Source organism: Numenius arquata, chromosome 8 (genome assembly GCF_964106895.1).
Source record: "Numenius arquata chromosome 8, bNumArq3.hap1.1, whole genome shotgun sequence".
Taxonomy (NCBI): Eukaryota; Metazoa; Chordata; class Aves; order Charadriiformes; family Scolopacidae; genus Numenius; species Numenius arquata.
The window spans coordinates 50602715-50617747 of NC_133583.1; the positions used below are offsets into that span (position 1 = coordinate 50602715).

The 15033-nt window shown below is 46.6% G+C and overlaps 1 protein-coding gene across 2 annotated transcripts in view; it reads left to right on the forward strand.

Moving 5' to 3' along the window:
• DMAP1 (DNA methyltransferase 1 associated protein 1) overlaps positions 1 to 15033 on the forward strand; it is a 34749-nt gene that overhangs the window by 16497 nt on the left and 3219 nt on the right. The window contains exons 9-10 of one of the 2 annotated variants that reach the window (XM_074152096.1): positions 10590 to 10662; positions 12570 to 12853. In XM_074152096.1, coding sequence (XP_074008197.1) covers positions 10590 to 10662; positions 12570 to 12853 — 357 coding nt within the window. Of the gene's footprint in view, positions 1 to 10589; positions 10663 to 12569; positions 13850 to 15033 lie in introns of those variants that run through there. The other variant, XM_074152095.1, reaches the window with a different exon arrangement.

Below are 15033 nucleotides of genomic sequence, written 5' to 3' on the forward strand. Positions count from 1 at the left end.
AGAAGGCCACAGCCCCCGTGCCCTTGCTCTGCATGGGATTTCCCCTCTGCCTCCTGACAGCACAGACTGCAAGTTTCTCTAAGGCAGCAGGAAGCTGGGCATTATGAAAAGCTTCGTCTTAATTCAAGGCAGTGTATTGCCTTGGTGCCACTGAGAGCAGGAGGCAGTAGCAGATGTTTTGGAAGGGGGTAAGCCTTTCAGGAGTTTCTTGAAAAGGAATTTTAGACCTTTGCCTTTGCTGTCGGTAAAACAGTGTTATGAAAATAACACCAGAAATGTATTATTAATCCTATGTGTTACTTGTGGAAAACTTCCTGTTAGACCAGGTGTGCTCAGCTTGGAGGGCAGACAGCCAAAGAGCCAGAGGAAATGAGAGATGGGTAGGGAATCTGTACAGGGAAAGGAGAGGAAGAGACTAAAGGGAAAGCAGAGAGCTATGAGGGAGGAAAGCTTTGCTGGGGATCTGCCTGAAGGAAAGGAAAATGGGAGCTGTTGAACTTGAATCTTTTCTAGGACCCAGCAAACCAACGATAACCCCGTGTTTGTGATCTAGGCATTGTGTTCCTTCTGTAGGGCAAAGCTGAGTTTGTTTTGAATTCACTGCAGTATTTCTGTACCATGTCATGTTCAGGTTTCTTTTAAGTTTAACCTTTGTCTTTGATTTTACTGTGTTCAGAGTACTTGACTTTGGCACACTTAACATCTCTACAGCGTGTTTTAAGTTGCTCATCTTCTCTCTCAGCCTTATCTGTGAATTTTAAGTTATGATTTTGTTAATGCTGTTGAATTGCTGCAGCAGTGCTTTTAAGAAAGAAGGTGATGGGTAGAAAAGGGTAGATGTTTGTCCCCACTCCCTCATATTGAGGTGTAAGTCTGTGTCCTTGCTGTGTTGTCACGGGTTTGGAAACAAAGGAACTGGAAGAGAATCGATTGAGTGATGTCTCATCTGGAAACAAAACAAAAGTCTGGGGTGAAAAGGAGTTTGTAGAGATCTCAGTCTGCAGAAATGACTGAGGGATGCTCCAGCTTAGTCATTCAGAGCTGGCCACCTCCCCTCAGAAAAGGCTTCCAGCCAGCAGTCTGACTCCCATCTGCTAACTGGGATCTTGTAGACAATTTGCCGGTTGAACCAATTAAAAAAGAAGTAGAGGAAAGAAAATTACAAGTATAGCTTTAGTACCCATTGATTCAAATATTCACACTCACCAGCTTTTAAATATTTACTAGCCTGCTGAGCTTTTTTTTTAGCACTGATTAATGAGTAAGAATTTACAGTGTTTATGTGGGGAACGCATGTGTGAGAGTTCTCTTCCATTTTTTTCTTGGACTGGAAACTGAGTGCTTACTACAGCTCCAAGGTGAATAATGTTTCTCGAGGAAGATGGGGTTGTATGTATGTGTTTAGACATGTTTATTCTCCATATTTGATCTGACCCACAATTAAATGGCCAAGCACACCGCCTGTTTACTCTACGTCGGAGGCTGTTGGCTCTGTTCCTTCCCTGTCATTAATGCAAACCCAGACCTCATCAGCTATGAATATGTGAAACATCTGTCTGTCCTCCTGTGATCAATACTGTCCCTTCAGAGGTTCAGCTTTGGAAGCAGTTCCATAAAATACCAGTTATTTTTATTTGGGTTTGATAAATTTAATTACTTGGAGCAATTAATAATTTATTTGTTTTGTATTGATTGCACTCCAAGGCAACCTGGCATCAATCTGATAGAGATCAGCACACCTTTATTAGGTAGGAAAGTTTATGTTTCCAGATCTGAACATCCCGTGGATTAGTTAGCTGAGATGTGCTTGTTGCTTCTGCTAGGAATTTTTCATTAGCAAACTTGTATGTTTTGCATTCTACAAGAGAGTGGATGAGAGTAATTTCCACGGGGAGCCTGACAGAGGTGTGGAAGGAAAGTAGTAGTCTCATTTCTGTGAATAAAAGTTAAGAACAAATGATGCAGGCTGGATCGAATTCATGTTGTGGCATTGCCATCTATTTGTTATATTACATGCCCTTTAATTAGGGCCAAGAGAGTGCTGGTGCACTTCCTAATCAAACTCCTGCCTTTAGAGAATGAAATAAGATGAAAAAGTTGGAGTATTTACTTTTAAAGAGAACAGCAAAGGATGCAAAACCTTGAATGAACTAGAAAAAGTGAATCCAACGCTTCTCTTCCTCCGTTCTCATTCTTAGCTAAACTGAAAGGCAGTTAATGTTAAATTGCTGAAAGAAAATGCATCCGTCACCTTTTTCGTGGAGCTCTTTGGTGTGGGAGAGCATCTGGACCAAAGCCTGAGTAGGCTCTTGGGTATAAGTAGAGCACTCTGGGTACAGTAATGGGGTCTTTTAAAATAAGTTGTAGTTCTGGAAAGGATACTCTGTGTTGCTGCTTCTGTTGAATCATGAGGTACTAAACAGTGTCTCTGCAGTATGAGCCCTCGGGGACATTTGTCTGCCAGTCCTGGACCAATTTGGGAAGCTTTTACTACCTTTGTGTGCCCATAGTGACACAGTCTTAGGTGTTCATTCGTCAGGTAATCTGATTGTAACTTGTGCAGAGCACCGTATATATTACTTTTTTCTTTCATTAGCCTACCCAATATAATGATCGGAGTGTAATTAGTCACTGTGTTTTTTTGTATTTGTGTAAATGTAGTTTCACTTAAATTATTTAAGAGAAAAGCAACATCAATTCAAGACTATATGCATGGTTTGCTACAGTTTCTTGGATCTGTGTGTGATCTGGAAGTTTGCATAATGTTCTCGTACTGTCTGTCCTCGGAGTTCCCCCTCCCATGGCCTATCCTAGGCTTCCCCCCCCCGTGATCAGAGTGTGCTCTTCTGTGCTCTTGATTTGTTTTGGTCAGAGGCAGCTCAGAGGCTGCAGCCATTTCCATTTCCCACAGCCACCTCTATGGGTCTGAACTTGGCTTTTGTACCTGTAGCAAGAGGCAGGGATAGGACTCTCTGGGAATCTGCAGATGTCCTAGAGCAAAATACTGGAGTGTCATACTGGTAATGTGCTTTTAATGTAGAACACCCTCCAGTAAAAATGTCCTGTGAAGTTCTTTCGTCTGGGCCCCTCACTACAGGAAAGACATTGAGATTCTGGAGTGAATCCAGAGAAGGGCAACGAAGCTGGTGAGGGGTCTGGAGAACAAGTCTTATGAGGAGTGGTTGAGGGACCTGCAGTTGTTTAGCCTGGAGAAAAGGAGGCTGAGGGGAGACCTTCTCGCTCGGTACAACTACCTGAAAGGAGGCTGTAGCGAGGTGGGGGTCAGTCTCCCAAGTAACAAGTGATAGGACAAGAGGAAATGGCCTCAAGTTGCACCAGGGGAGGTTCAGATTGGATATTGGGAAAAATTTATGCATTGAAAGTGTTATCAAGCATTGGAACAGGCTGCCAAGGGAAGTGGTGGAGTCGTCATCCCTGAAGGTATTTAAAAGATGGGTAGACGTGGTGCTGAGGGACATGGTTTAGTGATGGTTTTTGTTAGGTTAATGGTTGGACTCGATCTGAAAGGTCCCTTCCAACCTAGACGATTCTATGATTCTGCACCATGTATTTTACTATTTTTCCCTACACGAACATTTCCTGTAGTCCTTTTGCATTTGTTTTATGGGCTTGCAGTATACTTGAAGCAAAATGTATTTAAGGGCAAGAAAATCTCAGGTTTGGTAAGTGGCAGATAATGCTTTGCTTACTAGAAGATGACCACCTTCTAAATGGCCTGGTGTGAATTCTTCTTGTCTTCTCAGTCCTGGCAAGGTGTGAATTCTTCTTGTCTTCTCAGGTGTCTTGTTTCTTGTCACAACCTGTGTGTCAAATTGGGAGAAAGCTGACTCTTTCCAGGTTATTGGCCATCATTTGTGTGGATTCCCAGTCATTCTCACATTAGGCCACTTGTGCTGTGTTGAAATAGTCTGTACCCCCTTCCTCGAGGGGAAAGGGTGGGAGAGTATAAAAACCTTGAAGACCTTGTTACCTGCACTTGTGAAAACCCGTCCTGGTGTGACATTGATGCGCCAGGACCTTCAGTTTCTTTAGGAAGTATCTCTTAGCTTTACCCCTTGAATCTGTGCTATAGATGCATAACGAGACATCAGTGTTTATAGGATCAGTGAGCTGACACTTTGCCATATGCCTGATGGTGCTGTGCTTCTCTGGGATCCTTTGGCCTCCCTCATCCTTGACAAAGCTTTCACTAGGTCTGTTCCTCTAACAAGTAAAACCGATTTCACTTACTCGGAGGATTCAAGTAGAGAATTTATATTTTTGCACAATTGATTTGGGAATTGGTGAAGTATGTCTAACTAGTCAAAAACCACCCAGAAATAACCATTTACATAAATTAATATAGAAATGTTTTCTTCTTAAAAGAATGGTTTATTTAGCATTAAGCCTCATTGATGGAGCAAGCCATGGTCATGTGCCATCCCAGAGTGATCGCTGTGTGTTTAATGTGTTAGATAGCATAGCAGAGATGGCATAGCGGTACAACTCTTTATTTTGATCTGTCTTAAATCTTAGTCTGGCAGATCAGCAGGGACTGACACGGGCTCCATGGCTGTAAGCTGGGGCAGGGGGAAGCATGTATGTTCATTGAGACAGAGAATACCCGTGCAATTTCAAACTTTTCAAACTTTTGCAATTGCCCATCCACCTTCCATTGTAGCACTTTAGTTCTGAGCAGTTAAGCACTTCAAATTTCCAGAAATGTGCACACTCATATCTTAAATTGAATTTCTCTGTTGAGGTTTTTTAAATTCCAGAGCTCTGAGACTGAAGTACTTAATGTGGTTCTTCCCTTCCTTGAGTCTTAAAACTGTGCAGGACTGGAGACTCTGTGCTTCTGCAGAGTAGAGCCATGCAGCCGGGAAAAGGTTGACCTTCTTTCCCCATCTTAAGCCAGAAAATGCAAAAAACATTATTCATCTGAAACTTTAGCACTCCTTCCCAGAAACCCACTAAGCAATTCAGTGCTCTAAAGATACCCACGAAGAAGGTGCCTAATGAGAAAGTTTTCTTGCTGCTGAAATCCATGAAGAAGGTGATTTTCAATGTCAGTGAACTGTGTTATAATGCTGAACAACAATACCAGTGCTGGTGCATAAACCCACAGTTTATAGCTGTACAGACACAGGTCAGATGTGTGGAGTTTTGATGATTAATGGTTTAGGACAGTCATATTGTTTAGGGTTGGGGAAGGTTGAGTTTAAGGGAAGGGTTGCCTCAAAATTGAATGAAAATGAAGTGCAGCATCAGGGAGGGTACATGTGAAATATCCAAATAACTACTAATTAATTTTAAAAACCTTGTATTTTGGTGATTGTCCTGATTTCACTAGGATAGAGTTTCTTTCTTTCTAGTAGCTGCTGTGTTTTGGGTTTGGTATGAGAAGAATGTTGGTAACATTGTTTCAGTTGTTGCTAAGTACTGTTTACACTTGTCAAGGGCTTTTTCAGCTTCCCATAGAAGCTGGGAGGGAGCATAGACAGGACAAGGTGGCCAAAGGAGTATTCCATACCATCAATGTCATGCTCAGTATATCAATGGGGGTTGGCTGAGGGGGCAGGAGTCCATGATCATTGTTCAGGGCAGGCTGGGCAACCGATCATTGGGTGGTGAGAGTAACTTGTGTTATACAAAATAAAGTGATATATTCTTTTACTATTTTTTCCCCTCTTCCATTACTGTTCTATTGAACTGTGTTTAATTCAACCATGAGTTTTTTCCCTTTCCCCTCCTTTTCTCCCTCTTCTCCCTACCTTACTGCGGTGGGAGGGATCAAGCAGCTGTGTGGTCCTAGTTGCCCAGTCCTGGCTGGGGTTAAATCACGAGAGCGATAGACCAAACAAAAGGTTTCAGCACAAAAGTGGGGTTTTTTTTTTGGGGGGGGGGTTAAGTTGTAAGTACCAGAAATGGAGCATTTGTGAAGAAAGTGAGAGCAGGACATTTAAGCCGACCACATAGATACAATCACACGTGGGACCTGGATGAATTTGTCTGTGGATCCTGCAGATCTCTTCCATTCCTAGTGCAGATCCCCATGACAGTCTCTACCTGCCGGGTGGTGATGCTGTAAGACATAACAGGGGACTGTGTTGCAAGCTCTGCTATTACTTAGACTTCATTACTCTTCTAAAATATACTCAAATACATTTACAACTATGCTTAAAAGTATTAGCATAAATCATGGATACTGAATGGCACACAAAAATAAATGAACCAAATCTGTTTGGGGAGGTTATCTCTTCAGTTATTTCTTATCGTGTTTGTTCATTTAATGAATTTTGCCAATTAGCAATTAATTTGCAGTAGGTCTCCTAGTCATTAGTGTGAATTAGCAAGGTTTTGTTGGCAGAATGTCTTGAACATTAAATAAAAATCCTGCATCATTCAAAACCTCATGGCTACTCCATGGTGAGACCCTCTATAGAAATCAAACTGTTCAGGGCCACCCCCCAGGTCTCTCAACCCCTGCCGTGAAAGTGGGGTGGATGCTATGTTCATCTGTTTAAGCTGTGTGGCCCAACTCCTGAGCAGTGCCCTCCTCCTTCAGGGGGGAGCAGACAGGGTCAGCACTGGTGTCCTCCGTGCCTCGCAGGCCAGCAGAAGCTGTGTGTCCCAGCATCAGGGAAGGTTCCTCTCTTCATAGGTAGGCTCTGGTACTGTGGCTCCATGGTGTTGATTCACACAATTTTCTGTAGCTCTTTATTTATTTTTCTCTTGGTACACACAGTTCATGTGTTTAATGCAGGTTGTTTATAGCAAGGACAAAGGATTACAGTCCTTAAATCAAAAGTGATGTTGGTGTAATTATAAGCGCAGGATGGTGTTGCAAAGAGGGCTGTAGGGAGAGGCTGTCAAAGGAGAAGAGCATCCAAAATATAGTAACCTCAAAAATCCCAGCTAATCAGTTTTCTGACTGGAGCAATCTGTTTCCCAGGTATTATTATTATATGGGGACTTTAAAGATAATAAATAACAATAATAGTCTAGTATAAGCAAGAAAAGAAAAGGGCAAATGCCATTCACCTCAGAAGCTGCGGTTGCTGCTGGAGTTCTCCGAGGAACATAATTTTCCTCAGCCCCTGTGGAGGACTCGATCCATGACAACAAGAAGAACATCCCAGGAGCCGTGGTGTAAGCAACGAGATTGCCCTGAGTGGCGTTTTCATTAATGCAGAGATATGGCCCGCAGAAACCACATACCCCAGCGCACACATCTCAAGCCAGAAGGCTGTTCTCTGTGCTGCTGGCTGGGACCTGTGGTCCCTGTGGATTGTCTCGATTCCTCAGGAATGAGGGCAGGTGATACACCGCTTCCAGCACTCTGGTGTATCTCTGGACGTCAACTTAAAAGACCAAAACAAAGAAGGGCTTGCTGAAGTAATCTTGGGCTTATCAGAGCTGTACAGTGTATGAAGGCTTCTCTCCTGCAACAAGGCAGCCCAGCTAACGGACCCTGGCTAACAGATTATCAGCAGCATTTGAGTAATAGACTGCTCATTTAGTTTTAATACATTTTGCATAGAGAGCAATCAGCCTTCATCAGTCTTAGAGATGAATTGGCTTAGCCAGCTAAATTCTAAAGATATTAGTCCGACAGCAGCCACATAAATCATAACATTTTCTTAATGATGGTAAAATTAAAATATACTCTTGCTTTGAGAAACCAATGAAGCCTTCCTGTTTGCAGGCCAGATCCTCCTGCCTGAATTAAAAGGAAGCTTAATTGATGTGTTTTTAAACTAAACTCACAGCCCCGCTCCTCCTGAGCATCTCTAGTGTTCCTTTCTTTGAAGTTAAATTAATTTGTCCTGCCTCTCCCTGCTCCATCCTCTAATCTTCAGGAGTGTCAGTGAAGACCTTGGCTTGGTATTCATTGACCAGACTCCTGTGGGACATGAGCAGGACGTACACAACATCACAGCTGAAGGCTTTTCCAGGTTAATCATTTGTGTTGCCAGCAGTTCCTTGAGCTAGTGGAAGCCTCCCAGGAGAAAAGGTTGTGCTCTTTCTCTAACCAACAAACCAAGACCTCCGGTCAGTCCACCTATCCTAGCCATGCATGAACTTTTCCTATTTCTTGTCCTTTGTTTCTGAAGCTGGTGTGAAGCCCAGCACGCTTTTGCTAGCTGGTGTTTAACAGAAGGGAATCCTGCCTTTAGCTGGAAAGACTGTGATGTTGGTGTTAGGGACAAGGGTGAAGACAGACTCTCAGGGCTCTGATAATCACACAAGTATTGTGTGTCCAGAGCTCTTCAATGAGGAGGTGCTGGGCTCTGTTAGCTCATTGTGTCCTGCACGTTAAGGGTAGCACAGTCTGACTAGGTCAGCCCATATATCCCCCAGCTGAGGCAGAGCTGGTTACATGGCCCATCTTAAATGTTCTGTGTGATTCCTTGTGGGGCAGAACAGTTCTCTCGACCAAGGCCTCTTGCTCTCAGGAATGTCTTCCTGGTGCTCCAGGCTAACCATTCTGTCTCCTGCTAAGCTCTGCTAAGTGACCTTTCCTTCCTTGGCATCCGCTGCTGTCTCCAGCATGGCACCCGCCAAATAAACAGAACCATCTCCTGTCCCAGTGCTCTGGGATTCCTTATCTTAGGCTCTACCCTGTCCTGCTGCTCTTCAGCAGAGCCTGTGCACGTAATCTGTGCAGCAGAGCTCCTGGGAAAACCTATTTGAGTAAGGTTCTGCTCACGTTAAGACTCTGGACCAAAGACTTGACTGAAATCCAAATACCTGATACCTCTGGCAACCTTTTTTCTGCTAAAACAGTAATTCTTGTTTGTAAAGATTCAGTTGCTGAAGTATGAAATCCACTGCTGTGCAGAAACCCCAGCTCTAAGCCAAAGACCCTCAGGGTATAAAGAAGGACAGAGATGTCCTCTAGTCCCTACCAGTGCTGGCTGTTTGCACGAGGGTGAGTTTTCCTTTTTACTTAGTGCTCCTTTTGGATCCTCTGGATCAGGTTGGTTTCTTAGAAATCCTCCCTGATGGTCCTCTTGGTCCTTCTCCTGGAGTCTTAACTGTGGTGGTAATACCTAGCAAAGGGACTAGGTGCTGCTTAGCATATACTGTGAAAGGCCCATTCCCCTCTGGTGCTCTGTGGTATCCGTACTCTGTTTTCTTGACTGAAGTGGTGTGGTGGAAAAGGCAGGTTTTCCCAGCAGATCCTGCGTTGGGGTTGTGGGGCTGCTGATGGGACCCATTCAACCATAGCTGAGTTAAGGTTTGCACTTTCAGCATTTGGGTATGTGTGTGCAGTGCTCCTGCCTTCAAAGGAATTAAGAAGTTCCAGATGGTGTCTCTTGTAATTTTTGTGTTAGGGCAGTGAACATGGTGGAAAAGATGTGCCTAATTTGTGCGACTGACATTGGGCTGTCTGTTTTGAGGACCTTCAGCCTGTGGCTTATGGGAAGTAAGATGACCATGGGACCCTCTGGTGAGCTCGCCTCAGAGGCCAGGTGGAGCAAAGAATGGCTCTTCCTTCAGGTCATTCGCAGCCCGGTGTTGCAGTTTCATGGTTGGTTTGGCCAAGGTTGGGGCCACTGATCCGTAAGTGGTGAGCAGGATGGCTGCAGGATGCCCTCACCTCTTGGCTATTCAGTAGCCTGTTGGGCAGCTTGGGCTGGGGATGGTGATCCCTACGTGGAGGTGTGAGCTCCCCTTCCCGGGTTGTATACGGAGGGACAGCCTACGACCATGTGCAATGACGTGTTGGACACTGCGATGTTCAGAATCATTTCTTTCCTGGTCTGTCTTCTAGCATTGCTGAGAAAGGAAAGTGCTTTCATTCGTTCTTGGAAACCCATTCTCCCTGCCATATTGTGCCAGCTGCGTTTGTGCTGCTTGTAATCTAATAAATGCTTGGTCTGAGCAGCAAGCACTCCTGCTAGAGCCCAAATGAATGCAGAGGAAGGACCCTGCTAAGTGTATGCATTCTTCCTCTCCTGGCCAGCTCCGAGTCCCTTTCATAGCTCACATCTGATGCTTCCTCTCTCACCTAGCCCCTTAGCTCCGATGTAAATGTGTGTTCACACTTCCGCCAGTCAAGTAACTGTGCTCTCTCTGTCTCTCCCCTTTGTTATAAAGCCTGCTCTGTAAATGAATCCCACAGGTCTGGGGCTCAGCAGGTAAAAGGAGAAGTGAGTCTGTTAGCGCATGAGTCTAATCAGGCCGGCTAAAGCGAATAAAGTAGGGCAGCATTGCACATTAGCCGCTGTGTAAATGAGCCCTTTGATGGGCTGGGCACCGCGGGAGAGGGTTTGAAGCCAAGAAGAACTTTTGTTGTTAATTCAGTGACACATGGAAACTGTAAAACAGCGTGTCTTGCACACACACGAGAGAGAAAATAAAAGCCCTCACGACCGGGCTTTTCAATACCTGCCCTCGGACCTAGTCTGAAAACTTTCAGCCCCTGTCTCCCTCTCTTACCACTTGATTTTCTTTTCTCTCTCTTTCTTTTTTTGTTCCCCCTGCACTATAAAAAGAAAAGCTCTCTTGCCTTTTGAACTAGACGGCTGTGAGTGAGGGCTATCTCTGAGCTGTGTGGCTCTGTTACCTTTGTGTTCCAGATGAAACTGCCAAGCTCGGTGGGACAGAAGAAGATTAAAGCCCTGGAGCAGATGCTGATGGAACTCGGAGTAGGTGAGTAAAGGGGGCACGCGAGAGAGAAAGAGACACACAGAGCTAGCCTTTGTTCTCGAGATGGGCTATTTTTTCCCCTAGTAATACAGCCAGTTTCTTGAATAACAGTATGTGAATGGTTTTTAAAATATTTTATGTGTTTAAAAAAAAAAAAAGAAAGAGAGAGGGTAAAAGCCAGAACAAGATGCACAGGGCTCTTTTTTTTTTTTTTTTTTTTTTCTTCCCAGTAGAAAAATGTTTTAAAAGAGCCTTTGTTTCTCTCTTGTTTGGGCCTTTTTAACCATCAAGAGAGGCACCACAGTATTAGGAAGGCAAATCTCAGCCTTGCCGGGAGAGGTACTTCTAAGTGTGTTAGTGACCACGGCATGTGCATTGTTCAGGGCTGCCCTGTCTTGCTTTCAAGCTTCGTTTCCTCTTAATTTACTGCTCATGGTGGCAAGTCCAAAATGCGTCTGGGACTGTTTGTCCCCCCTTTATAGGTTGCATGCTGTGTGAAAATCTGGAGCATCTCTGCTGAAAGGCAAGTAAACACACATCCCTCACTCTTGAACTCCAGTGTCTTAGCAGCAGAAAGAAGGGTTCACTTAACATGTACAATATCCACTCGTAGCTAGAGGGGAAGTAGTGCGGCCCGTGGCTGGCTGCTGCCCTCCATCCAGAGGGTACAGTTTGCAGGTACTACAAGTCCCAGCATGCAGTGCCCCTTGATTAGACACCTGATGATCCCCTTTTCCCCCCACTGTGGCTGGGGGATATTTTTAAAAATAGAAAAAGGAAAAAAAAAAAAAAAAAGAAAAGAAAAAGAAGAAAAAAAAGCCTTATTGGTGATTTACAATAGATTACTGAGCCTGCTCCCAGCACTGACTTCTGTTAACTCTTGTTAGTTTTTTGGGCCAACTGGTTTATGACTTGATGTGTTGTCTCAGAGACTGTGTGCAGTTCTGAAGGCCTCCTGTGGCTGGTGAAAGCAGCTCAACCAGGGTGGTTTTGCCTTTCTGCTTTAAAACTAAGGGAGTTACCATCTTTGCTTGCTAGGGAAGCCTTGGGGAGGGTGTGCGTGCTTCTTAGAGCTCACTTTCCATGAGGGTAAGGAGGGGTTCCTGACTCCCCACTCCTGCCTTACAAAACACATGTGTCTTGAGGGCTTCCTGGTGCTCCAGCCCTGCTGTGCCTTAGTGTGCAGAAACTCACCTGGGCTTTGCGTGGGTGAACACAGTGCTAGCAGGAAAAGGTCATGGGGGCAGCCCTGCAGACAGGGGGCCACTGCTGTATATCCGGGAAAACATGCAGAGCTTCATTCTTTTCTTCTCCAGAACATGCAGCTCTTCCTGGCTGTGTGTGCATGTGATGGGCTGCAGCAGAATGTGTGGTGTGGGGAGGTGATCTGCCAGCCCCTGCTACGAGCAGCTCAGATCTGCATTAAAACATGTCTGTAACACAGCAGCAGAGCAATTTTCTGTCTCAGTCCTATCCTGGGAGGAGCAACAAGAGAGGCAAGGAAGCTCAGCCTCTCCTCCCCTTGTTGGTGAAGGTGTAGGGAACAGCAGGAGCTCTTCTGTCCTCTGCAGCAGCGTGTGAGGACTTGTTCCCAAGACTGAGCTCCTTTCATATGGCCTGGTGGGTAGCAAGGTTCAGTTGTCTGGTCTGATTTGCATCTTATATCATCTTTCACTTGCTGAGTCCTGGACTTTGCAGGGTCACCCTTAGTCCTTGGCCAGAGCCAAAGGACAGCCTGGAAATTCATGTCTCCAACCATTAGGGATGCTGGTTGCTAATGATCCATGTGATGGGAGTGAGGCTCCTGGCATATATTTGTGGGAGTGAATGGGCAGCCAGGACCTTTCTAGGGATCCTCAGTTGTAGGGTTGCAGGTCTGGGTATTTAACAGAACCCCTTTTTCTCCCTAGATCTCAACCCTATGCCCACAGAGGAGATTGTGCAGATGTTCAATGAGCTGCGGAGCGACCTGGTGCTGCTGTACGAGCTGAAGCAAGCCTTTGCCAACTGTGAATATGAGCTGCAGATGTTACGGCACCGCTATGAGGCCCTGGCCAAAGCTGGTAGCATTGGCCCCCTCAGTGCGGAAGGCGCCCATCCGGATGGCCAGACAGGGCTCGGCATCGAGGAGGGCAAAGGAGATGCCAAGGACCAGATCATTGATGTAGTAGGAGCACCACTGACCCCCAACTCGGTGAGAAGGAAGGTTGGGGGGGCAGAACAGGGAGCACTCAGGTCTCCGACGCAGATGCCCTGACAAGCGCTGGGAATGCTGCCCTGCTCTCCCTCCAGGCGTGCACGTCCAAGGGAGCACAGCACGCCTGTTTCCCCCCAAGTCCCAGTGCTGCTCTCTGGGCTCGTCTCCTGTGCTGGACAGTGTTCTTGGTGCTATAGGTGGGCTCAGCAGGGCTTTCTACATCCTGCATGCAGGCAGATGGCTTGACGTGGGTGCCACCATGGACCAAAGCAGCAAAGCTTTGGGTGACGAGAGCTTGTGCTATGGCAGCAATAGTGATGCCGGTACAGCTGCAGGCCTGAGGCATTTTCCTTCTAGACACAGCCCCTTAAGGGTTGCTCAGCAGGGGGAAGCCAGAGGGGAAAGCAGTCTTGAGATGATGAGCCATGACCTGCCCAAGTCCCTGGAATCAATCCCTGCCTGGAGCAGGAGGCTTGGAAGGAGAGAGGTGTTTGAAGAGCAAAGGGGTGTTTTTGTACCCCACTTCCAGTGCCGAGAAAGGAAAGCTGGACCTAGGGGTTCATCCACTGTGAGCCCTGTGACAATGTCCTGTGCATGTACCTCTGCAGGATGGGAGTCACCAGCCTCTCCCTGCTGCCTCCATGAGAGCAGGCTGCCCAGCCCCTCACTGCTGCCTCAGGGCCAAGGCTATGCCTGGGTATCAGCCGAGGCTGCTTTCCCTTCTGCGCGGTCCCCTGGCACAGCTGAGCTGAGCTGTCTGGTAAAAGCTGCCCGTCTCCACACAGTGGCATCCCTGACGCCTCAGACATACTGCCCCTGGTAGCAGCACAGACCTTTACTTTCTGAAATGTATAATGTATTGCAGGATATTGAGAACACCTTATCTGTCAACGGCAGAGGCGACACGTTAATCTGGACTTGAGTAATGTCCTATTTTGATTGTGACAATATGGAGTCTTAAGGAAGCGTTCCACTGAGACAGGTTCATGTTTGCAAAGGAGTCTCCTGAATTTTCTTTTCCCTACTGCATTCAATCTGAAATCTCACCCTTCCCTGCGGTCCGGAGTGTCCCGGTTTTGCAAACTTTTCGGGCTGATTCACAACACACTCGCTCTCCCTTGAGACTTTGCTTGTTGGGAAGGTGGGAAAGGTGGTGGTGGTGATGACGGTGGTGGTGGTGGTGGCCATGGCTGCATGAGGAGGGAGCCCATGTGTATGTTTCTGACCACTTTGTTCCTCAGTGCCACCTCCTGGAAACAAAGGGATGGGCCCAGGCAGCACAGAGAGGGTTAAACTGACCTGGTCTCTGACATATTTGAAAGAAATATAATCAAGTTAATTCACTGCAAGGCAAATTCAGTACCTAAAGGGCCCCCATGTTAAATACAGCACTGACCTTTACCGGCTGATTACACAAAGACGACACAATTAGATTAGTCCAAGACAAAAGGTCAAGCACATTCACACTGTGACCATTTTATGCTACCTTTCGAGGGGGGGAAAAATTACATCCCAGCTGGAGGGGTATCTTGGAGAGGAGAGGAATGGGGCTGCTGTACCACATTCTCCCTGGCTCAGGTATGTTTGGAGAGTCAGGCAGGGCCTGAAATGTGCTTGCAGTGAACCTTTCCCATGGTTCAGTGGAAGAGACCAGCAGCCTGTGACCCACGGCCAGCTTTTCCAAGGATGGGTTGAGCTGAGTGGGGGCCGTGTGTTGACAATGTTCCCTGCTCTGCCCGGAGCTGGCAGGAGCAGCCCCCAGTGCCTCTCGCTCAGTGTCATGGCTAAGATCGACCTCTGGAAGATGAGCGGGCTGGGGTCAGCCCTGAGAAGGGGGGTGGCTGGGGCAGTTGCTGGCTGTTCAGCTGGTGGGGTGTCCCCACCCTGCATAGCAGTAACCCTGAGGTGTCCCAGGCCCTGGTGCCATGGGGACAGTGTGGGAGGCAGTGGGTCCAGGTTACAGCGTTGAGAAAGCAGCCTGCTGTGCTTTGCAGTGGCCTTTGCCTCCATCACCTCCTGCAGCCCTGGGGCTGTGGGTGCTTGCGGGTGACACCTTGCCCTTGCCCTCATCGGGGCCACTCCAGCGGTTTAACCCTGCTGGACCAACCTTAAACTCCCAACTTCAAGTGTGTGCTTTGCCACTGAGCCGCCGGGGGCCCTTGGAGGAATCATTTAAT